This window comes from Gossypium hirsutum, chromosome D04, assembly GCF_007990345.1.
Source record: "Gossypium hirsutum isolate 1008001.06 chromosome D04, Gossypium_hirsutum_v2.1, whole genome shotgun sequence".
Classification (NCBI taxonomy): domain Eukaryota; kingdom Viridiplantae; phylum Streptophyta; class Magnoliopsida; order Malvales; family Malvaceae; genus Gossypium; species Gossypium hirsutum.
This window is the reverse complement of record NC_053440.1, coordinates 50810496-50837127: the sequence shown is the minus strand read 5'-3', so window position 1 is coordinate 50837127 and position 26632 is coordinate 50810496. Positions and strand designations below refer to the sequence as shown.

The following is a 26632-nucleotide window of genomic DNA, read 5'->3' as shown; positions in this document are numbered from 1 at the left end:
TTCAACCATAAGATAAATAGATTTCCATATATAAATACATCATTTAACTTATCAATGTTTTCATAAGATCATGATTCATTCCATTTGCATGCTTACCATTTCATTTCCTTTTCTTACCCATTGAACTATTTAAAATTACATTGGATACTTAGGAACGTTCACACATAGTGTGTCTTTCCATATAATTGTAACTTTTCCTTTACATCAATGTTCACACGAGCTGTGAAATGGGCTTGCTCACACGAGCTATGGGTTAGAATGTAAGCTACATGATGCTACTCACACGAGTTGTGGAGAATCCGCAATAAATGCAAGACCTCGGTTATCGGTAGGACATTCAAGACCAGCACTCGAAACATGAAATCCCTAATGACATGTATGTTTGAATCCATTTACAACTAACAAAATATAATAAATAGTCAATTTAACTAACATTAACACAATTATAATTCATACGAATTTACCTCGATAACTAGGGTCATATTAATAGAGTCGAACTAATCTGAAGCTTTTGTTTTTTCCCGATTTAAGTTTGAATGTGGTTTATCTTGATCTAAATAGATAATTTCAATCAATTAAGTACTTCTAGTATTCAATTTAATCCATAGTTCATATTTATACAAAATTATGAATTTACCCTTAACATTTTAACTTTTCAAAATTTAGTCATTAAGCTCATTACTTGAATATAACTCATTTTAACCTAAATTGATGTTAACCAATGTTACAAGGTACCTTAAAAATCTCATAATCATCAAATTCATAATAAAACCCACGGATTTATATTTTTAACAATTTAATCCCTATTTGCAATTTCTTCAAAAATCACTCAACAAAACATGTTTATTTTACAACCAAAAGTGATAATCTATCAACTAACATTAATATACATTCAAAAACATCCATGGCAAGTCCCGCAACCTTTAACATTTTTGAAAATTAACCCTCGGGCTAGCTAGATTAAGCTAAAATGAACTCAAACATAAAAATCATTAAAAACGAGGCTTGAATTCACTTACATGCATCAAAATAAGTTTGACCAAATGTTTCTTCTTCTCCAATGTCTAATTTAGGGTTTGAAACAAAAATGATGTAGATACCATCTTTATTTTGTGTTTTATTTCCTTAATTTTTTATTTACCAATTTACTATTTTTACATTATTATTAATCAAAAATTCAATAAAACCTATCCACGCACATCCACTAACTTTAAATATTATATATTTACCACTCAAGTCCATTAATTTTAATTTCCAAAGCCATTTAGTCATTTTAACTAATAGAATTCAACTTTTACACATTTTACGATTTAGTCTTTTTTACTTAATTAACCATTAAAACATCAAAATTTCTTAACAAAATTTTAATACGACCTTAATATAATCCTATAGGAATTTAATAAATAATAAAATTAAAACTCACTCTTCAAAATTGTGGTCCCAAAACCACTATTTTTGACATAACTAAAATTGGGCTGTTACAGTTGTGAATTAGAGTCAGTTCTGACTATTTTTGAGTTCTCAGATGTATTTCTAGAAGAGTTACTAGGGTTACCGCCAGTCAGAGAGGTTGAATTTGTTATTGAGTTAGTACCGAGAACTTCTCTTCTATCGATAGCTCCGTATAGAATGGCACCCACAAAGTTGAAAGTGTTGAAAGCACAGTTGCAAGAATTGACGGACAGAGGATTTGTTTGGACTAGTTTTTCTCCCTAAGGTGCTCTTATACTGTTTGTTAAGAAAAATGACGAATCGATGCGATTGTGTATCGACTATCGATAGTTTAATAAAGTCACGATCAAAAACAAATATCATTTGCCATGTACCGATGATTTGTTTGATCAACTGAAAGGCTTGCCAGTATTTTCAAAGATTGATCTCCGTTTTGGATATATCAGTTACGGGTTAAAGATTCTGACGTGCCAAAGACTACTTTTAGAACCAAGTATGGACATTATGAATTGTTAGTTTTGTCATTTGGTTTAATCAATACACCTACTGTATTTATGGATTTGATGAACATAATATTCAGGTCATATCTAGACATATTTTTGGTTGTATTCATTAATAATATTTTGATCTATTCCTGAGATGAAATTAAGCATGCACAACATTTGAGAATAATTTTGCTGACTTTGCGCAAGAAATAGTTATTTGCTAAATTTAGCAAGTGTGATTTTGGCTTCGAGAAGTTGGATTTTTGGGACACGTGGTATCGGCTAATGGTATTAGAGTGGATCCGAGTAAAATATTAGCTATAGTAGATTGGAAGCTTTAAGAAATGTTTCAGAGATCAGAAGTTTCTTGGGTCTAGCCGAATATTATCGAAGATTTGTAAAAGGGTTTTCCATGATTTCTACACCGTTGACAAAGTACTTTAAAAAGATGTCAAGTTTGAATGGTTCGAAAAGTGTCAGCAAAGCTTTCAGCAGTTGAAAGTATTATTGATCAAAGCCCCTATGTTGATTCAGCCAGAGTCCGGCAAGGAATTTGTGATCTATGGTGAAGTTTCACTGAATAGTTTAGGCTATGTTTTGATGCAAGAAGGCAAAGTGGTAGCTTATGCTTCCCGTCAATTGATTTAGAGCTTCCAGCTATCATGTTTGCATTAAAGATCTGGCGACACTATTTATTCAGAGAAAAATGTCACATCTTCACGAATCATAAAAGTTTGAAGTATTTGATGTCACAAAAAGAATTAAATTTGAGACAATGTAGATGGTTAGAGTTGCTAAAAGATTATGATTTGATCATCGATTATGATCCAGGAAAAGCTAATGTTGTTGCTGATGCTTTAAGTAGAAAATCTTTCTTTGCTTTGCAAGCTTTGAATACTTGTTTAACATTGATTGATGATGGTTACATTGTAGCAGAATTAGAAGCTAGACCGAAATTTCTGTAACAAATTTGTGAAGCTTAGAAAAATGACTCTGAGTTGATTGCTAAATGGGAGCAGATTGAAATGATACCTGATTCAAAATTTCATGTTAGTTCTGATGGTGGTTGGTATTTTCGAAACAGAATATGTGTTCTGAGAAATTCTGATATTATACAAAAGATTTTACATGAAGCTCACAATAATAATTTTTCGATACACTCTGGTAGTAACAAAATGTACGGTGATTTGAAACAAATGTACTAGTGGCCAAGTATGAAACAAGAGATTTTAGAGTTTGTATCGAAATGTTTGATTTGTCAGCAAGTCAAAGTCGAGCATCAAGGTTACATTTGTCTCCACGAAAGAAAGATGTTATTTTGGTTATTGTTAATCGGTTGACTAAATCTACACATTTCATTCCAGTACATACGGATTATTCACTTGAGAAGTTGGCAAAACTATACATTTCTGAGATTGTTAGATTGCATAGTGTGCCAGTGTTTATTATCTCCGATAGAGACCCACGATTCACTTATCGATTTTAGAGTAAATCACACGAAGCTCAAGGTACTCGACTACATTTCAGTACAACATTCCATCCATGGACCGATGGTTAGTCTGAGTGAGTAATTCAGGTACTTAAAGATAAGATCCGTTGTTGTATTTTAGAGTTTAAGGGTAGATGGGAGAAATTTCTTCCGTTGGTTGAACTTGCCTATAATAATAGTTATCATGTGAGTATAAAAATGGTGCCGTATAAAGCTTTGTATGGTCGAAAATGTAGAACTCATTATATTGGGCTGAATTGAGTGAAAAAAGCTATTCGGTGTTCATTTGATTCGAGAAATTAAAGAAAAAGTCAAAGTAATTCAATATTTTTCGAAAGCTGCTTCTGATTGTTAGAAATCATATACGAATTTGAAAACAAAAAGACATTAATTTCAAGTTAGTGATAGAGTGTTCTTAAAAGTACCGCCTTGGAGAAAAGTTCTTTGTTTTGGCTAAAAAGGAAAGCATAATCCATGATTCGTCAGGCCGTATAAGATCATTGAGAGAATTGACCCAATAGTTTACCATTTCGCCTTACCGTTTGAATTAGAGAAAATTCACAATGTGTTTCATGTATCGATGTTACAAGCTCTGACCTTTCACACATGATTTCACTTGTTGATGATGAGATTCAGCCAGATATGTCATACAGTGAAGAACCGATCAGAATTTTAGCTCGGGAAGTTAAGGAATTAAGTAATAAATGTATAATTTTAGTTAAAGTTCTTTGGTAACGTCATGGAGTCGAGAAAGCTACTTGGAAACCTAAAGAACCTATGAAAGTACAATACCCGAACCTATTTTCTGGTAAGATTTTCGGGGACAAAAATTCCTTTAAGGGGAGAGTTGTAACAATCTGTTTTTAGTGGTGTCAGAAATAGTTGTTTCGGAACCACAATTCTGATGAGTGAGCTATATTTTTAATGTTTATTTAAATTCTATGGAATTATATTAGGGTCATATTCAGGTTTCGTTAAGAACTTTTAATGTTTAAATGGTTAATTAGATAAAAAGCCCTAAATCGTAAAGGTTGCAAAAGTGAGTTTCTATTAGTTAAAATGGCTAAATGGCTATGGAAACGAAATCTAAGGAACTTAGATAGTAAATATACCATGTTATAAGTTAGTGAATGTTTATGGATAGGTTTTAATGAAATTTTAATAGTTTTAAAAGGAAAAATTAGTAATTATGAAAATAAATAACATAAACTAATCAAATAAAAAAAAGTAGCCATATTCAACCTTTATTTTTCTTGTTTTCAACCAAAAACCATAGCAAAGGAGGAGCTAGGTTCGACCAAGGCTTATTTCACATGCACGGTATGTAACTTTTGTCCGTTTTTAATGATTTTTATGTTTTTGAGCTCGTTTTCGCTTAGTCTAGCTAACACGGGGGTTAATTTGCAAAAATGTTAAAGGTTGAAAGACTTTCCATGGTTTTTTTAAATATGTTTTGAAGTTATTTGATAGATTATTAATCTTGGTTGTTAAACAAACTTGTTTTGTTAAGTGATTTTTGATGAATTTTGAAATAGGGATTAAATTATTGAAAGTGTAAATTCATGGGTTTTATTGTGAATTTTTGGTAATTATGGGTTTTTCCAAGGTCCCTTGTAGCATTGGTTAATATGGATTTAGGTTAAAATGATTAATAATCAAGTTATGGCTTAATGACTAAATTGTGAAAATTTAAAATATTAAGGGTAATTTTATAATTTTACATAAATATGAATTATTGATTGAATTGAATACTTGAAGTACTTAATTGAATGAAACTATCTATCTAGATTAGGATAAACAACAACCGGATTTAAATCGAGGAAGGCGAAAGCTTCAAATTAGTTATCAACTCTATTTCTACGACTATAGTTATCGAGGTAAGTTCGTATAGATTATGGTCTTATTAATGATAGTTTGATTTGATTACCGGTTATATTGTGTTAGTTATAAACTAACTTAAAAATACATGTATATCGATGCTTTAAGTAATTAAAATGAATCCCGTTTGAACCTTAAAAACTCTTAGGATACAAATGACATGTCATTAGGGATTTCATGTTTTGGGTGCTGGTCTTGAATGTCCTACCGATGGCTGAGGTCTTACATTTGTTGCAAATTCGTCATAGCTCGTGTGAGCAACATCGTGTAGGTAACATTTCGACCAACAACTCGTGTGAGCAGGCCCATTTCACAGCTCGTTTGAGCATTATTGAAAATAAAATGTTACAGTTATATGTGAAGACACACTATGTGTGAGCATTCCCGAGTATCAAATGTGATTCTAAATGGTTCAATGGGTAAGTAAAGAAAATGACATGGTATGCATACAATTGAAATAGTTCATGATCTTATGAAAAAGTAATGATATTATGCTTATTCTATAAATTGTGCTAAAGAAATGGTAAGTTATGTTTGAGTTTATACGAGCTTACTAAGCACTAGTTGCTTACGTAGTTATTTTCCTTTGTTTAGTAGATTATCAAAAGCTCGTTCGGTTGAAAGCTTGTCGGAGATCTATCACACTATCTAGCAACCAATTTGGTAGTTTTTGAGTATTTTGGTCGAGGTTATAAATGGCATGTATAGGACCTTTTTATAATGGTAGGTCTTGAATATGTAATGGTCAATTTGGTATGTATTTGCTTTTGATGCTCATGTTTGGTTGATGGACTTTAATGCCTTGGCAAGTTAGGTTATTTTGGCCATTTTTAGTCACTTGTAATCTATGATCCTTTTGGAATGTCTATGATGGTATGTGAATGGCTATATTTGATGTCATTTGGTAGTTAAAGGAACTAGGTTTTGTGCTTGAAATGTGGCTATAATGCTTTGATTTGATTAATGATGTTTTGGCATAAATATGGTACCTTTGAATGACATATTGGTTAGATCAAATAGGATGCTTGAAATGGTATGTGTATGAGTGTTTGAATTATGCTTAGGTGTATTGAAGGTGTGCACAAATGGGATGGTTGATTAGGTTTGTTTTGGCCTTGAAATGGCATGTTTCTAGGACACGGGTTGTCACACAGCCATGTAACACACACGGTCTGGCTACACAGTTGTATGTCACTTGTAAATTTTAATGCATTAAGTCAGTGTGTTACACGGCCTGCGACACGGCCGTGTGTCACAAGTCAGAAAGTTACACGATTTGCACACGACCTGCGACTGGCCATGTGACCCAACTTTGTGAGTTACACGGGCTGTGACACGACCTCATGTCCCTTTATTCGATTTTTACATGGCCTGGGCTATGTCACACGGCCGTGTGATCCCTGTTTTCAAGTTTTGTACCTTTTTCCTAAATGTTTTAATTTGTTTTAAATTAGTCCCGAATTGTTTCTAAACTATTTTTAGGACCTTGAAAGCTCGATTTAAGGCCCAAATGCATATGTTTGATTAGTTTTTAATGAGGTTTATTTAACTAATGTTAAATGATTTTATAGAGATGGTTTGATGTTAAATGTTGTTCTGATTGTTCGGTAATGCTCCGTAACCCTAATTCGGCATGAAGACGGGTTAGGGGTGTTACAAATTGTCTAAGCTAATAATTATGATCCTTTATAACAATTCTGATTGTTTGGTAATGCTCTATAACCCTAACCCCAGTTGTTTTCCTCTATCATAAATATGTAAGATGGAGATAGATGTTTACGTAAATTCACTCATGCATCGTCAATTCCATGAACTTATGCATCTTGTTATTCTTCACAAGCCTTAGCCATAAATTAGTCATGAGAAAATTTTTCCTTAATATGTGGTAAATATCTTCGATTTGATCACCATATTGGCTATACGATGGATCATCATCTAAGTGTTGATGTAATCTATTGGCATAGAAAAATCTTGACTCTTTGCAGACCTTGATACTTCTATAGAAACTTCCAGTGTTTATCAATTGTCGAAACACTTTTGTTGTTCAAGGACTCATAAGCTAACCTAATAAAGAACAAGTGTCCCTTATTCCAAAGCCAGCCATGGAAGTCCATAATGTCAAAGTGTGATGATGGTCGATAAGCAACATTTCCCAAGACTATCGATTTGGATCTGGTGAGATCAAGTGATAATCTGGATTAATTTGTCTAACTTAGTAAAGTAGAGACAGAGAGGTAAAATGGAGCCATTTAGGGAGTTTAAATGATTTGGATCCCTAATTCAAGGATTAGTGAACCACATCAACGTCAACCAACCACCGTTTGTCATTTAATTGTTAATTTCATAATTTTACATGTTTTACAATTTAGTCCTTGCTAGCTAGATAGTAAAATAGATTAATTTCTCTTGATTTTATGATTTTTCGTAATATAGCTTTTTGTGATTATTTTTTTAGAATTTTTATTTTTACACCCATGTTATTTAGAATTGTTCAATCCACAATTTTCTTGGGTTCGATCTTTGGAATACTCTAGTTTTCCATTGTAACACTACAAATATTACAACTGACTTGACACACTTGTAGTAAAGCTGAGATAATTATATTTTATTTTATTTCTCGAGTGTTGATCTTTATATCTCTCTCTATTCGTTCGCCAGGACGAAGAGAGAGAGAGAGAGAGAGAGAGAGAGAGAGAGAGAGAGAGAGAGAGAGAGAAGCGGTCAATTACTGCTGATTAGATTCCAATTCTTTTGGTGATGAAAGCATGTATGCCATCAACTCTCGATGCCTTTAAAGGCATCATATCAAGCACAAAAATTTTAACTTCATTACTGTTAATCGTAGTGTATAAGCCCTTAAGCTCATTCTCATAAAGTTTGTAACATGAACCACGAGTAGTATAGATGCTAACAACATATTGATTCATAAAAAAAGGTTAAAATACAAATCCAACGTCAACTATTTCAACCTTTCTTGGTCAACACACCAAATATTATTACTAGTCTTCAACGCCTTATCGAGTTGATTCTTCTACAATTAATATTTTTACTATGGAAGAAATGAGTGTTTCTATTCCCTTCAATCAACCACTTTCTATGATATTTTCGGTACCATGGCCTTTCCTCTTGTGCTAATACCACGTCAAACTCTTTCTTTAGTTATTACTTAAGATTTTAACAGGAAATTGAATACAAATTTCCAATGCTTTCTTGATCATTTTGTTCCTTAATAAGAGCTTTCTCTTCTTGCAATTGATGTACCCCAAAACAATACAATTTCCCTAGATTCAAGCATAATAATATTAGTAATTAAATTTCATCAAATCAACCCTAAAATCCAACTTGAACACTAAAAAGTTAATGCCATTACCATTAGGTACAAAAAAAATATTTTTTTTATCAAATGCAAGTACCAAATTAGAAAAAAAAAACAAATGTACACATTAGAAAAAAGTATTGAAATGATTGGACAAAACAAAATATTAGGAAATTGCCAATGAGCGTCGAGCTAAGGCCTTGGGGAATTAATTTCTGGCTAAGAAACTTTAGTAGCTCTTTGGTAGAATTATTGAACAAAAAAGGGGACTAGAGCTCGAAGCTGTTGAAGTTGTTTTTTTTCCTACTATTAATGTTTTTCAATTATTTTTTAACTGTAAACTTTATTATTTTTGTTTGGGATGTTTTTTTATGAACTTTGATTTCTTTGCTTATTATTTTGGTGAATTTTTTTTTCAATTCATCTTGCTATAATATAATTTAAAGTACTTTGATTATTAATACATTCATCTCTTTAACAACATATGTGATTGATTTGTTTTATTATGCTAATAGTTATGAATGATTTATTAAGGGGGTTACTTAGGGGGAGCTTTTGTTTCTTTTGTTCCATATGTTCTCATGTTATGGTTTTGTTCAAAAAATTTCTAAAAGGGGGAGATTCTTTAGGCAATTTATGAGCAGTGCCAATGAGCAATTGTAACAACTCAATTTTTAGTGGTACCAGAAAATGTGGTTTTGAAACCCCATTTTCATATACCGAATCCGTAAATATCAAATATGAATATTTACGGAGTTGGTAAAAGTGTATTCATGTTTTGTCCATCAATTTTTTCAATTAAATAGTTAATTTAGGTGTAGGGACTAAATTGTAAAAGTCCAATCACTATAGGTTTTTAATTGGCCAAAGACTTAGGGACTTAAATTGCAATTAGCCAAATTTCTACAATGGTAAATAAGTCAATTTTCAACCTAAGATAGTGGATGATGATGTTAGTTTCCACTAATTTGGCTAATGGTAATTAAGGTTTAATTAATTAACTAAGGTTAATTCTTAGTTAATTAATATTTAATCCAAGTATAAAAAGTATGAAGTAGTGAAATGTTGTCATCTTTTTTCTTCTTCTCTATCGTCCAACCTTAGAAACCTAAGGAGAAAAGGGTTTTTAGTTTCAAAACTTTCGGTCATACATTTTGAGGTAATTTTAAGTCATTTTCTTGAAATTTTTATGTATTTGAGGTTATGAGAGCTTGACTTAGCTAGCTCATGTACCAATTTGTAAAATTGTTAAAATTTTTGAAAGTTTTCATTGTTGATTTCTTGAAGAATCTACTTTGAAATAGATAGATTTTAAGGTTAGATTATGAAAAGGAATATATTCTAACGTTTAATTGTTAGTTGCGTACATAGGGACTAAAGTGAATAAAATGAAAAATTGTTATAAAATTTTGGTAGGAATAGAAAGTATAGGGACCCTAATAAATGTTTATAAAATCAAAATTTAAGCCGGTGTTTAAAATTGAAAGGAATGGCTATTTTGAATTTAAGGACTAAATTGAATAAAAAGTAAAATTTAAAAAATATAAAATTAAAATTGATCAAATTAAAATACATGAACTAAATACACAATTTTACAAAATATAGGAACTAATAGCAAAATCTAACCCCACTTCTATCAAAACCAACTTTCGTTATGCTGTTTGCTTCCCTAAAGACATTAATCAATCTATCATTAATAATCTTTATCCTTAAATGATTGTTTTGGTTGAAACGTTTCCAATGTTCCCAAGATTTAAAAGACACATTGCAACACCAATTAGGAGTGAGTATTCGATCTAATCGAGTGAAAAAATTTTAAATTAATCGAGTTGACGAGTCCTATTTTATCATCTAAACTCTATTTAAAATTTTATCGAATCGAGTAAAATTATTCGAGTTAAATTAAAAAATTAAACATGTCAAATCAAAATCTTATTACAATATAACTAATTCCATATTACAACATATAAATTTGAAATCATATATATTTGAAAACTTTTTTCAAAGCAAAAAAAAAAAGATACTTTAAAAACATAAACTTGAATCATTAATTAACTTATTTAGGTCCCCTAAATTATTATTTTAGAAATTTTTTAAAATTTTAACTTTCTTTATATATTATTTAGAATTTTTTTAAAAATTTTTGTATAATTTTTTAAAATATATAAAATTTAGAATTTTTATAAATATATTGAATTTTAAAAATTATTTTGAATTATTTCGTATTTTTTTAGAGAGTGACTAATTTGTTAATTTTTAAAATTGGCAAGGACCAAAGGGTATTTACACCAATCTAATATTTGAATTATTCTAGTTATTCGAATTGTCAAATTCAATTCGACTCAAACTCGAAACTTGAAATTTAATTTTTTTTTTCAAATTGGATCGAATTTTGCTCACCCCTAACCCCAATATTAATAGCCACCAATGTGCCGGTTCAACTATATCTTGTTTGATAGACCAATTTCTCAAGCTTCGTTTCCTGTAATAGGACCCCCTTTAACCTTCTTCAAAACCTTGAAAAACAAATGTAGTATTCTTAGGAATAAAACCATGTGGCATCATTCTAACCTTACTACTAATATATATATATCTCCTTTTCTATGATGCCAAATATTACTATCATGTGAGTATATAAGTACATACATGTTTTGAATTGCATGTTAATCGGTACTTAAACACCCTTCCAAGACGAAATCAATCTTTCTCTACCACCTTCAAAACTCACTATCCTTCTTTTCAAAAAGATATCAACTAGACCTAAGAGTTTTGGTCGATCAAGGGTTTTAGAAGTTAAGCCAGTTAGATGATCAATTACTAATTTAATTGGTTTGTCCGGTTTAATTGAATAAATTTTAAAAAGAAAATCGATTATTCAATCAATTCAATCGGACGATTTAATCAATTTGCAAGTCAATCAATCTAATCCCTTAGTCTGAATTAATATCTCAATCGATTTTAAAAACAATGAAAGCAATTACATATTGGATTAAAAGTCATTACTATTTGAATCAATTTAACCATAATGGTATAAATCATTTGGATTATTTTATATTTATTGTAACAAGGTATTGTGAATTTGGATGTAATAATTAAAAATGATGATATAAGGAGACAAAAATAAAAGAATCCAAAATTGAAAGTTGTGAGGTCAACGACTAACTGCTACCTCCCAAAAACCAACGGTTCTACGTAACACAAACATGTTCAATCGCTTTTTACGTTATATTTTCTTTTTTGTTGAACCCCTCTCTCATCTTCTCAAAATCCACAAACAAAGTAAAATAATTATGGAGAAGGACGATAGTTTCATATTGGAGATTGTTGATGAGAATGAAAAAGCATCGAAACCGGCTGGTTTTAACCTAGATCAGACCCTGGAAGAGGTTGACCAATTCATCCAAAAGTTGGTTCCTGGTGAGAATAAATTTGTCAAGTGTATTGACCCATTGCAGGAGCTGGTTGATTCCAGGATTGCCCTCTATGAACAGAAGGAACCCGCTGCCAAGTTTGGCCTAAATATCGACGAAGACAACTCTTTTTTCGAAGCTGTGAGGCGTCTTTCCTTGATTGTAAATAATCTTGATGAATTCCCATCTGATTTAGCTGCAATTTCTTGCTTGAATCGAGCTAGCTCTGCTCACTTTCGTGCCATGTTGTTATTCGAATGCGAGTTGCGTGCTCTTCTCGACAATCCTAAACGCACCGGCGATCCGAATTTTGATCCTAAATCTCCCAATACGGATGGATCCCAAGGCAGCTCAAAATCGGAGGATGAGTTCCCGTATTTTTCGTCCCAATCGATCCATGTCATGAACCAAATCTCCACTGCAATGATCCTTGCAGGGTACGAGGCTGAGTGCTGCACTGTTTATGGTGGTCTTAGGCTAAAAGCATTGGATGTTGAGTTTAGCAAGCAATGTTACGAGAACATCAATGTGGAGGATATTCAAAAGATGAGCTGGGAATCGCTCGAAGGAGAGATCAATAATTGGATTCACATTATGAAATTTTGCACCACCAATCTCTTCCCCGCCGAACGCAACCTTTGCGATTCTGTATTTTCAGATAATCGTTTAACAGCTCAAAGATTGTTCTGCGATCTCGCAACATCCTTGAGCATAAGGCTTCTTAATTTTCCAAATGCTTTGGTGTGGCCCAGACGATACTCCACGGAGAAACTATTCAAGTTCTTGGACATATACGAGATGTTGCAAGATTTGGCGAATCTAAATATTGGCAACGACTCATCGGCTGAGGAATTCATGTCTGAGACATCGATGGCTCAACGTAGGATCGGTGGAGCCGTGATGAGCATTTTCTCTCAGATTGAGAGTTCAATCAAGAATGACAATGCAGGCAGAACCCCAGTGGCAGGCGGTGCAGTTCACCCCTTGACTCGCTACACAATGAATTATCTAAAGTATGCTTGTGAGTACAAGGACACACTAGAGCAAGTATTTCAAAACCAAGAAAAGGTGCAGGGATCTCCCAGGCAGAAAGTTGTGGAGCAGGAGTCTAAGGACGTCACTGAAGACGACGACCGGTGCCCCCCACTCTCCCCTTTCGCATTAAAGTTAATGATGGTCATAGATCTGTTAGATGCCAACATCGAGATGAAATCAAAGCTATACAGGAACCCGGCATTACGTTTAGTTTTCTTAATGAATAATGGCAGATACATTCTGCAGAAGATTAAGGAGTCAGCTGAGATCTATGAAATGATGGGTCCTTATTGGTCGCGGAAACGAACATCCGAGTTAAGGCGGTACCATAAGACGTACCAAAGAGAAACATGGAGCAATGTGTTGCAATGTATTAGCCATGAGGGTGTTCAAGTTAATGGGAAGGTGTCAAAACCTATATTGAAAGAAAGGTTCAAGAACTTCAACAGCATATTCGACGAAATCCTCAAGACGCAGAGCAGTTGGATCGTAAGTGACGGAAAGCTTAGATCGGAGCTTAGAGTTTCGATATCATCCGTGGTGATTCCAGCATATAGGTCATTCTTGGGGAGATTCAAGTCATACTTAGATAACAATAAACAAGCAGGGAAATATATAAAGTATCAACCAGAAGACATCGAGGAGTTGATTGAACAACTTTTTGAAGGAAATACGGCATCAATGGCTCCCAGAAGATGAAGATGATCATCGTGTCTGCTCAACAAGCTAGAGCCATTTTTTGTGAACTACCATGAGATAAGTTTTGGAATATTACAACAATTTTCTTTCTGTTTTGCGAATTAAACTAGCTAGAGACATTATCATTCATAATAGGGTGTTTTCAACATTTTACGAGAAATTTTGTAATAGCCAACTTGATAAGTAGAGTTGCAATGGATGGTCACTAAGAGGCAGTCAGATTTTAATTGTATGGATTTGAGTGTATAATTTATTTGCATTATTTATGGTAATGAAATTTAACTTTTTTCTGGTAATTTGAATGCGGGTAAAGCTGATACGTGATACACTAATATGATTTTGGTGAGGGGTGTTTCCATTGGTCCATTTTGGATTATTGGGTTCTATATAACTCATGCGAAATAAAAAAAGTGTTTATCAGAATCGATTCTTTGGTTTTGAATTTGGATTTTCTAAAAAAACAATATTAGAGTGAGATTAATGTGTCTAGTGGCATAGTTGATTCAAAATTGATTGAATAGACTAGCTAGGTTCAGTTAATTATCAAATTAATTTGATCAACATGCTTTCTTGACTCTTCTTCCCCAACAAGAACTTGTCTCTAACAAAGACTGATGGATGCAAGAAATGAATTTTCAGAATATTGGTGCATGCCCAATGTCATTCCCCCAAAGTCTTATGCAAAGGATGACAAAGAGACTTTCTAAAAAGTGAATGGTGGGAAAGTGGAGAAATACCCCAGTGCTTCAAGCAGATCAGGATAAGAACCCTACACCCTTGAAAAACAAACACAGAAAAGAAAAAGAACTTTTCAGAAAAAGGAAATGCCTAGAGATAGAAGAAGAAATGAAAAGATCACTACTCTTGAAAGCCCTACAAATGACCCATTTATAAGTGCTTGGTAGGAAAGCAAACCGACATCCCACATGAAATGACGGTAAAAAGAAATGATGTATATTCTAAAAACCTTCAATCAAGGGCAAGCACACTTCTGAAGGCAATCAATGCAAAGGTGTAATGGTTGGGACTTCAAAAACTCTCTCAAGCCTCATCAAGAGTCCAATAAGCCTCACCAATAAATCAACTCAAGCCAAGTCCTTTCATAACCTGTTCTTTGTTTTTGGGCAATTGTTATACCCTCACCCTAAAACCCTCTTGCTAGATCAGTCAATGACTAAATAAATTCAGGGAAGTGCAGCCTTATGCATGAAAAAGCTTGTTCTCATGACCTTGCCAAGAAAGTAATACTCTTCTTCACCGGATCCATACAATACTTAAAAGATATATATGAGAAAGAGTGTCTGATAACATCTATCAACATATCATGTCTAAGTGTGGCAAGTGTCTCATCCAGTTCCTTTAGATCAACTCCAACAATACCACTTAGTTGACATCTTTCACCTTCCACCTACACATAAAGAATAGAAAACCCAATGGTTGAGGCCCACGCCCAACCACCCTCCCCTATAAATACTTCATTAGTATTAGGGGAAAAGGGTAAGCCATCCATATAATCTTTACTCTTATCAAAATTCCATCTCAAAACTCTATCAAACTACTGACCTAACAATCCTTTGTACCATATATGGTGTAAGTCATTCCCAATCTAAGGGCACGTTTGGTTCGCTGTATTGGATTAGATGTGTATTGGATTAGAGGTGTAATGGAATAGAGGTGTAATAGCAAATCAACTGTTTGGTTGAATGTAATGGAATAGAGACGTAATAGTAATCTTGTGTTTGGTTGAATGGAATAGAGGTGTAATAGCATAAAGGAAAAAACTAAAATGACTAGAATACCCTTAGCAAAAATTTGTTTAGATAAATAATTATTGTTATTGTTATTAAATTTTAATAAAATTATTAATATCAGTAATAAATAATTTAATCATATTTTAACATAATTATTATTAAATATATTTTAATTAAAATTTATTTCACTTGAAACAAGAAAAAGAAAATTAGGTTGAGAATATTGATTTGAAATTTATTTCTAAAATGAAGATATGCCGTTAACAATTTAATAATTAAAATGTCATAAATTAATGATATTAATAATTATATAGTAATTATTTACAATTCAATGGTCAAAATGTAATATAGACCATACAATGAAATCTCAAATAAAAGATGACAAAATAGAAGTTCTAAAGCAACAAACAATCTATGAAGATTAGGTCTTTGTCAAAGAGTCGTGGTAAAACCGCGTTCCAATTTCTTCATTTGACCCACAGCTTCATGGATTTGCCACTGCCATTAGCTCAAAAATGTCCTAAAAATGACCCCTTATTTTATCTGCTATTGGCCTACTCCTTTGCTACTATCTGAAGCACCTTTTCATCACCTCATGGTTATTTAGAAGGAATTTTAAAGAAATGGAAACTCAGATAAATTTTAAGAAATTGAAGAAGATGAATACAACTTATCAAAACATTTAACTCAAATCAATACTCTGAATATATATATAAATATGCTCTTTTTTCTATCAGGGAGCAGTTTGTAATTCAAAATATCAGTTGTTTGAATCCATCTTTATAATTTAAATCCTTGCTCCCGTTACCTGCCAGTTCTAGCACTTCTGCAGTCAAGTATTCGAGAATTGCAGCTGTGTATACAGCAGCTGTTGCTCCGACCCTTCCGTTTGCACTAACCCTTGTTTTTAGCAGTCGATGGACACGACCCACCGGGAACTATAGGAGAACATACAAAAATAAGAAAAGTAATTGATTATGATTTAGAAGAACCAACTGGTATTCTACTTGTATACAAACTATAATAAAATGTTCAGTCTATCATGTATCCTACAATTTAGGATGCAGTGAATACACTCTTAATTCAAACACGGAAAAGGAAGCTGATTTCAAGATTCCAGAAACATATTGGCAATAACCAAGTCAAGTTCCAGATAACACAAGAACCATTGATAAGCTTGTAACTGAGGAAACCTATCCCAACTGGCTGAAGAATATAACCAACTCAACCATCATATCCACCAAAACCTACCAAATGGCAAAAGTTCAGGGTAGTAGGCTATTCCTATGGTGGCCATAATGAGCCTAAGAAGATGCAGAACCAAGATTAAGGAGGTGCAGTATGTTGACAGCATATAGGAATAGACCAACTCATACATACCTTTTGATTCATAAATTAATGAAGCCTGCCCCCTCCCTTTTTCCTTTCTCTCTATCTCTAACACATGATGGCAAATGTTGTTGTGTGTAAACTTTACGGGACCAGAAAAAAATTGGTTTATAATTGACAATACTATGAGCCATCTTTTTAGATGAAACTAAAAAGACCTGCTTTGTATATAAAAGTAACACGCATAGCATTTATCACAATCAACAAGACCTTAATAGACATCCACATCGCTTTATTCAACAACTCAGTTATCTTCCAAATTGGTAAAGACTTCAGATAACAAAATGTCAATGTCTACTAATGACATGGCAAGTAGTTGTAGCAGGAAAATTGCAAGCAAGTCATATGCAGATAAATTTCAATTCAATTAGATCAACCAAAACAGGGAAATTGAACCGATATTTAATAATCAAAACAATTGTAAGAGACAAATACTGCTCCTTCACAAATTTCAACAGCTCCTTGGCATAAGGAAATTACATTCAAATCTAAGATGCTATACAACTAATCCACTAGATGTCAAAGCCTGAACCAGAGTAATCAACAGGAGCATATTGTCCAAACTCCAATTGTGTTGCTCTGGCTCTTCATTTTTTTCAAAGTACCTATGTCGACATCCATATCAGACATCGGTATAGAGGTATGATCCTTCAAATACAAGGAAAGCTTAAAAAGATTGTTGTGCTGCACACATTCCTGTATCCAACACTTATGTCCAGTCCAAGTAACATAGAACCCTACACCCCATCATTCCCCCCTTTCTTTGCCCTACTCATGGAAATAGTAATTAATAAGGCAGAAATCTAGACCATAAATTGTTCATAGAATACATAAGGTAACCAACAAAGAGCGTAAAACGTAATTGTTCCAGTATTGTCAAAAGTGCAAAGGCGCTCTCATGGGTGCTGGAACCCAGTATTGTCAGGTGCAAAGCACAAAAAAAAAGAGAAGGAATTGTTCCAGTATCTTCCTTACCGGTTCCAATGGACAGAACATAGTTTCACCGATGGAGATGAATGGAAACGTGAGATGGAGGCTGCTTTCTGATCGGTGTTCGAAGTCTAGTTGTGACGCCAAAGAGAGGTAAAAAAGAGAAGGAGAAACGGCGAGAAGAGTGGAGAAGAAAGGTAGAAGGAAGAAACAGAAGACTTTGGGTAAGACAGAAGCCAGGCTAAAACAGGGAAGAAAATTGAATCAGGACCTAAACTGAGCAAAAGGGATGTATTACAAATCGGTAGATTTCACCGATTAGGTTACTTACACCTGTAATAGCATTACCATGAACCAAACAACGGAATAAAGGGGTTTAAGTGGAGCCCATCGATTAGAGGTGTATTGGCCATTCCTTAAAGTATGGGCCATTCCTATTAACACATTGTGCAACTTAAGTATTGTAACATGCACGAATGAGATTAAAAAAAATTAAGGTTCCGTTATAAAAGCTTTTATGAAAAATATTTTTTAACTTTTCCAATGTTTGTTTCATTAAAAAAATTTAACACATTTTCCAAACTGATAAGGCTTTGTTCGCTGTAACACCCTCATACCCGACACGAACATCAAGTCAAAGCGCCGAGATGTTGATGTTGCATTCTCTACTACATTCTTCACTTATCAAATATTTTCTTATAAACTTTCATAACTTTTCAATTTAGTCCCCTTTGTCATAAAAATTCAATATTCAATAATTAATTATATTAAATCTGTCGAAACCATTTTTTTTGAAACAAAAATTTAGTTGTCGACTTAAAAGAAATAAAAATTGGAATCGCCACCGATCCTTTATTGAGGTGTGATCGGCTCACCTTAAAAATTATGTTGGTCTACGAAATTTGAGAAAATGAGTTCGAGAGTCAGTTACGCACGAGGAAGGGTTAGCACCCTCGTAACGCCCAAAAATTGGTACCAAATTGATTATTTGATGTCTTAATGTCGAGGGTTAAAAAGATTTTTTTTTTAAAACTCAAATGATGAAACTTGAAAAGGATAATCAATTGTTCAAGTTAGATAAAGAAATCGAGACCCAATATGTTAGGGTACAATTTCTCAAAACCCCCGAACTTTGAATATCGCTTCTTAGTTTTTAAAGAAAATCATCATTCCGAGAAAGCAATATGACATGCCCAAAACGTTAGGACACCACAAATTAAGTTCCCGAAAATGATTTTTATACTTATTTGAATAAATAATATTCTCGGTTACTTAGGATTAACAAAGAAAATCGGAACCCAATACGTTAAGGCTCAATTTCCTCGAAAATCCCAAACTTTGAATATCACTTTTATTTTAAAAGCCTTTGAATCAAAAGAAAATGATTTTAATGTTTTGACGAAATCAAAATATATATTTTCTAAAAGATATGTTAAAAAAATATTGATCTAATATGAAACAAATATTTTAATTTAAATTATATGCATGTATACAAAAGTTATGAAAATAAAATATAGAATATGTACATGTATTTATAAAATATTAAAAAAATATAATATATTAATAAATTATGAACATATATATGTTTATAAAAAATGCGAAAAATATATTTATAATAATTTTGAATAGTGTATGTATATATATATTGTATATAAAAATGTATATATATATTTGGATTATAAAATATGAAAAACTATATAAATATTAATATATATATATGTATATAAAAACTAAGAAAATAAAATAATAACGAAATGTATAAAAAATATATATACATTAAAACATTTAATATATATACATATATATTATAAAGTACATATGCATGTATATACGTGTAGGTATAGTAATGATAAATAATAAAATTATAATTATAACAATTATAATAATAATAGTAATAATAATAATAATAAGTAATAGTAGCAACGAAAAAGAATAAATTAATTAATTGTAAAACACCAATCAGGATTAAATTGAAACATAAAAGGAAATTCAGGGGCAAATCTGAAATAATAAAAATGCAAGTGGGCCAAATAGAACACGCCCTTAACAGTGGAGAACCAAAAGGGAAAATAACCCCGCCCTCCAAAACGCTGCGTCTCAGCATGTACCAAATTGCAACAAATTTTAAAAACACAGTTAAATTTAGAAATTAAGTAAAGCACATAGAAAACCAATTAAAAGCATATTGAAAACCAGAGGGACCAAAGAGATAAATATCCCCTCTACTGGAAACGCGCGGTTCCTACATATGCGGGTCGGGTCGCACGGGCTATTGGCTATACGGCGCCGTTTTTGGCCACTGAAACAGTCCCCAAACGACGTCGTTTTAAGCACGATAAAAACCCCATTTTAAAACCCTAAAACAATATTCCTTCTGCCATTTTGAAATCGCCGCAGCTCCTCTCCCCCTCTGCCGTTTCAGACTCTGACGAAGCGAGGACACCCTCCGACGACTCTCACGACAGTAAGTCCTCCTTTCTTTCCCCTTTTTCGTTTATTTTTGTTTTAAGAAGTACAAGAAAAACAAAATAAAATATAAAAAAGGTAAAAAGAACAGAGAAAAAAACAAAAGAAAAATCAAACATCTCCAAAATCCTTCTTTCCTCTTATTTTATTTTCTTTAATTTTTCAATACAAAATTTGTCTAACCCCCTAAATCGGTTTACAATCGGCCTTTTATATCGAAAACTAATAATAATCAATAAAAATCCTATCTCTTGCTTGTTGTGCTATGATTCGTGGTTTGTTAGCAGGTGGGACGAGCGTTGTGCGGGGCGACGTGCGCGACATGCGGGGCGACGTGCAGGAGCTGCTGCGGCGCGAGTTTGCTGCAATGCCTAGGGTTTCTGCTAAACTTTCTGGTTTTTGGGCTAGCAGGCTAGGTTTGTAATGGGCCCGGGTGTAATTTGGGTTTTGGGTATTAGTTGGGTCTATTTTGAATGGGCCGGGCAAAATGGGCTATTACAAAATCAATTTTCTTTTTTGTTACATTTTAATCATATAATTTATCTCAATATCTCACATGTCAAATTTCTATGTATTCCATTTCTATTATTTCATCCACATATTTTCTCAAGTTTAACAATTTAGTCCTTGTCATCATAAAAATTCTATATTTTTCCACAATTTCACTTTTACAATACTTTATGCATATTTCGTCATTTCAAAACACATTCATTAAACTTTTATCACAATTTAATTATTCACATATTAAATTGTTTTACACTTAATCTTTTGTGAAATTTTCAATTTAGTCCCTATTGCCATGTAATTTATTTTTCACCATATAAGCACTTTAATCAAATAATTCATTATAATGTCTTGTTTCACAAAACAATTTTTCATGCATGTCACTTCTCTTGTTTCAATTATAAATTTCAAAAAATTTACAATTTAATCCTTAACATCATGAAGATTCATTATTTATTATAATTTCACCTTAACATCACTTTGTAATAAATTCACTACTTCATATAAAATCTTTATCATAAATCTTAAATGTATGTTTGTTTCATTGAAAACAATTTTTATAAAATATTTTTAGGAAATTTGTGAAATAATAGAAAATATTTTATACAGATTCATCCAAACAACAGAAAATATTAGATTTTCCAGAAAAGTAAGTTATTTTCTGAAAATCATTTTCAATGAAACAAAAGGAGCTGTATTAAGTTAAGAGAAATGATCATGAATAAAAATTCTATTTATAAAAATTTAAATTTAATACAATTATATGCATTAAACTAAACTGAAAAGTTGTCAAACAGATTAAATAACCGATTAAACTAAATAGAAATGGTTAAAGTTTGTCAGTTGGCAACCTTAATATAAGAAAATTGTATAAAATATATAAAAGTGGATATGATAGGATTTATATTGTAGTCACGTTCCTGTCTATTTCACTTGATGTGTAATTTCTTAAGAAAGAATCAGAGCACCTATCTACTCTGGGAAAAAAGTCCAATAGATTCTGAATCCGTCTCTAGCAAAAGCAAATATCCCGCCCTCTCATCATCGAATAAACACAGAGCCCACACCCAGTTGCATGTTAAAGCTGTAAATCAACTTCCAGACTCTTCAAAAACTCTGCCTTTTCCTTTTTCGAAACAGTGAAAATTACTGTACCAGGTTTATCTTTTGTCTAATAACCAGCTTAATTCCAAAAAGAAGCGCTGGGATTCTGCTCAGCATGCGTGGGTGAAGGTCAACCATATAAAGGAAAAGGAATAATTAATTAAAAGGGTCAATTGTGTTACACATCCCTAAACTAAGTCCAGATTTTAAATTGATCTCTAAACTTTAAAACGTTTTACTTGAGTCCTTAATGTATACCTATCATATCAACCAGATCTTTTGATCAGCTTAGTCCTCAGCTTGAGCATTAAATATGTAAACTCATACCACCTCAAGGCCCCTCGCATGGCTAACAGTTTCGGAACATGAGTGAAACAACCATAAACCACTGCAGAAATAGCAGCAAAACTAATCATACTCCCTTCTTATCACACAGCCCCACCCTATCTTTATTTCCCCACATCCATCGAACAATAGCCATCAAACTTGCCTCAACCTCCCCACCTCCATCACCATGCATGGTGAATGGTCAGTTTAATATGTAAGATCCAGGTTTTCCATGCGAAAGGTTCAAAATACTTAAAATTTAACCGGTGTGTTTTAATATGCTTCACATCATATATATTCAAGTTAGTATTTATCGTCCAAATTGATAGAATGACCTAATTAATATGATACTAATAATCTAAAACCTGAACCATAGTTTAGAAGAGAGGTATAGACCCTAACTAAAAAGAGACCGAGGAAAAATAGTATAGAATTGAGTTTGATAATATGAGCGTGAGAAAAGAAAGACGAGAGCGACATAGCAGCAAAAACTTGGTCATGTATGTAGTTGGATCTACCCGACCCAAAAAAAAAGGGATCCTGATATTTAGCCGGTATTCGGCGCTAAGCCGTACCCGCCGTCCCAGTAAGGCCTGTGGGTGCAGGTCACGCCTCAACTTTGCTACTTTTTATTCTTTCCTTTCACTACAAAGCAACTGCTGCCACCTTGTCTTGCCTTTAGGTGAACATCTGATCCTTGCCTCACAGTAACTCTCGTTCTTTTATACCATGCATATATATATACATACTCTGCAACTCTACTGTTTTACGCAATTAATGCAATGTTATACGGTAAAAACAACTCAAGTTAATTGTGTACTTGAGATGGTCCCCCCCCCAATTCCCTCTCCACCCTTTCACTGTTGCTCCCTTTGATTTCTTTCCTTCCAAACATGAAATTGTACCTAATTCATCAACATGATCGGTTCAGTCGGTTTAATATTTCTAACATCCCAACAAATATAGTCTCATTAATATTTGCTAATTTATTCAACTTGTGAGTTGCTATTCCCAGTTTCCCACTATATAGCTGGTGTGGAATCTACAACACTCACACACATATTTACATATAATTATTGCCCCAACTTTTTCAAATCTCTACAATGTTTTCGCACAAGCTGTGGGCATTTCGCCTCAAGTTTTAACTGATTTTAGAAAGCATGGATGGTGACTGCTACAAAGTTGTAATAATTTGATATGAAACTATATAATCTTAGTTCCATATAGTGATGACCACCTTTGTCCTAAAGTAGATTAGGACATTACATAAGAATTGAAAAGGTAATAGAGCATATTATTGTTGCTTTTAGCTAAAAAAGACATCCTATATCATTTACATGTAAAATGTTTGAAGTATTTTTGTTTGGTACATGGTACCAAGTTGGGAAAATGGTCCCCAATGGAGAAAGTAGGGCAAACATTGTTCTTCGGGGCTACTAATATATATATATATATACATGTGTGTGTTTGCTTTTGCTTTTGCTTTTGCTTTGGAGATATTGGAAGTTAGATCATATGACTTGGTTTTTTTCAATTTTCTATGTAACAGCGACAGCAAATCTTACGTTAAACCACGTAATTTGCAACTGACCAGAAAGAAACTAATTAGCTAAGCAAAAGTAAACAAATTAACAATTTAGTACTACTTTTTCTTTTTTATTATTAAAAGAATTTCTGGTTTGACCATGACCGAATGCTTTTAGAGGGTACAATGCTACACAGCCCTTTTCATTGAAAAAGGGGATACAAGGAAGGAGGTCAAGCAACAAATCCAAGAAAACATGGATGATCAAAACATCATCTCCAAGACTGAACACATCAAAATGTTGGTTTGTTATGTTTGAGAGTCACTCACTCCACACAAAAACTAAGAAGAAGGCTAAACATGCGCCCCAAGGGTCGCGTCATGTCACAAAAACCAAAAGTTTAATCTCAACTCAAGTTCCCCCGACAACAAGGACGAACCAAGCCGTCCATGCGAGAATAACCCTTCAGTTTTGGCCTGAATGGAACAAGGGTCTGCTTTTAATACAAATGTGTGATTTACCAAAGCCCAAAAAAAGAAAAAGAAAGCATTATTTGTCTTTAAACTCATAGGTAAATGGCCTAACAAATTACCCCTAGCCGCCTTCCACAACTGACACCTATGTTTCCCCTAAAGCTTCCTCTAGGATTTTATTTTGTATTGTTGTCCTCTCCTTATGCTGCAGACAAAAATCCTTTTAAAGCAAATCCCACGAGACCCTTCACGCACGCGGTGCGACAACAACGGACAAACCCCACTTTATTTACTACCATGCCCTCGCCACCACCGACCCCTTATAAAATGCTTTCACATCACTGCCTTACCCCATTACCAACGTCCTCTCCACAAGCTTTCACTAACTTAACTTCATCACTGCCTTTGAATTAGTTGCTTTTTATTTCTTTAGAAAGAATGTATTGTGAGGGTGATTCTTGGGGCTTCTACTTGCCAATGAGCTTGAGGAGCATGGGGTCGGACCCAATGAAGAGGGTGGTGAAGCTGGCCTCAGAGAGCGCAGTGGTGATATTCAGTGTGAGCAGCTGCTGCATGTGCCATGCTGCCAAGAGGCTGTTCTGTGGAATGGGGGTGAACCCAACCGTGTACGAGCTGGACCAAGACCCTAGAGGGAAAGAGATGGAGATGGCACTCACCACACTTCTTGGCAACTCACAGACTGTTCCTATTGTTTTTATTGGTGGGAAGCTGATAGGTGCTATGGACCGGGTCATGGCTTCCCATATTAATGGAACCTTGGTACCACTTCTCAAGGAGGCCGGAGCTCTTTGGCTCTAATTCTGACTAATAGTATCAGATAACTAGATGCCTAATCAAATAATTAACCATGTATTATGATCCAAGATCTTTATCATTTTTGTCATATACATTAGCTAGTTTTTCTAATTAATTAGCTAATCTGTTTAAGTTTGTTTCCCAAGGAGATTTTGAGGTCTACTTAACCCTTTCCTTGTGGGGATTGAAATGGAATTTAATGCTGCTTTAATGTATAGATCAGAATGAAAGCTAATGGTCCATCTTTTCTTTTATTTGTGGATAAATTAGTGTGGTGTGTTTTATTATCTAAACCAAAGCAGCATATGCTGCTACATGAATCTGTGCCCACATTGGGTCAGTTCAAGTGAGCAGCATCAACTAGAAATGTTTCCTTCAAACCCCAGTAAAGAAGTTAGATCCAATTAAGGTAGGATACAACTCAATTATGAAATTATTCCAAGTTTTTTTCTTGCAGCTAAGGATTGCTTCTTTGGTTGTACTATAGATTTATATTATTAATTTTACATTTTGATCCTAATTTCATTCCTTAATTGAATTCCTAATTCCAGTTTTAATCCCTTAAGGCAACAGCATAGGAGGAAGTACCAGTACCTAAAATTTTTGAATCTTTTACTCAATGAAATGTGAAAACTCTGATAAAAAGATTGATTGAGTTTTTGGTAAATGCAAAGATAAATTTTATGCATGATAAATTTAGTTTTTAAAAGTTTACACATTTTGATTTTAAAACTTTTTTTTTAGATAATTTGGGCTCTCACGTTTAAATTTTAATCAAATTGCTTTGTTTTGAAATGAAAAATTGACTAAATTGTTAAAATTTTAATAACAATGTGGTTGCTCGTGTAACAACTACGTGTACTTTATTGTTGACATGAATAATTTTTAAAAAATTTTTAAAATTTTTTAAAATTTGATGATTTCTTTATAATTTTATACTTTTCTGAATTTCTATGCACACGTGAATAGTCATATGAGTTACCACATAAATGTTGTTAAAATTTTCACGGTATAATTCCATTTAGAAAAACATAATTTTACTAAATTTTAAAGGTTGAGAGTCGAAATGATAAAAAAAGAATTAAAACTAAAGTGATAAAAAGATATAAATATTACGGACTACATTTAGTATTATACCTAAATTTTAGTCATACGTGTGTGAGTTTATTAAAAAAATGACAAAATCATATAAGAAAAAGGTCAAGTACTTATAAGGTTTTTATATTATAGGGATTGAATTAAATTAGTTGGTATCAATCTAATCCTATACTATTAAAAAATGCAGTCGACGTGAAAGAGGAATTTTGGGTTCTTTCTTTTTTTTATTTGCAATTATGACATTTGAATCACATAATAACATGGAACTAGACCTGTTCATGGGCCGGGCGGCCCGGCCCGGCCCGATAGCTCGCCCGAAATATAGAAGGGTTCGGGTAAAAATATAGGCCCGAAATATGGGCTTGGGCAAAAAACGAGGCCCGTTTAAAAAATGGGCCGGGCTCGGTCTTAACTTTTTTGGCCCCCGAGCCCGGCCCGGCCCGAATATAATAAATATATTTTTATTTTTATTTTTTAAAATATT

At 33.1% G+C, this 26632-nt stretch overlaps 2 protein-coding genes and 1 long non-coding RNA gene across 3 annotated transcripts; 2 read left to right on the top strand and 1 right to left on the bottom strand.

Annotated features, from left to right (window-relative positions):
• The first annotated feature begins 11910 nt into the window (after window positions 1-11910).
• LOC121216129 (exocyst complex component EXO70B1) lies at window positions 11911-13764 on the top strand. Its single transcript, XM_041091434.1, has one exon. It carries the CDS (start codon window positions 11911-11913, stop codon window positions 13762-13764), a length of 1854 nt encoding a protein of 617 aa, XP_040947368.1.
• A 2032-nt stretch (window positions 13765-15796) lies between these two features.
• LOC107898998 (uncharacterized) lies at window positions 15797-18223 on the bottom strand. The gene is made up of 2 exons (XR_005911918.1): window positions 17880-18223; window positions 15797-16453 (listed from the first exon to the last, which is right to left on the bottom strand). It is a non-coding gene; the product is annotated as an uncharacterized lncRNA (long non-coding RNA).
• Window positions 18224-24592: 6369 nt separating this feature from the next.
• On the top strand, window positions 24593-25301 carry LOC121215920 (glutaredoxin-C1). The gene has a single exon (XM_041090797.1). The coding sequence runs from the start codon at window positions 24673-24675 to the stop codon at window positions 25051-25053; it is 381 nt and encodes a 126-aa protein (XP_040946731.1). The 5' UTR covers window positions 24593-24672; the 3' UTR covers window positions 25054-25301.
• Window positions 25302-26632: the final 1331 nt, after the last annotated feature.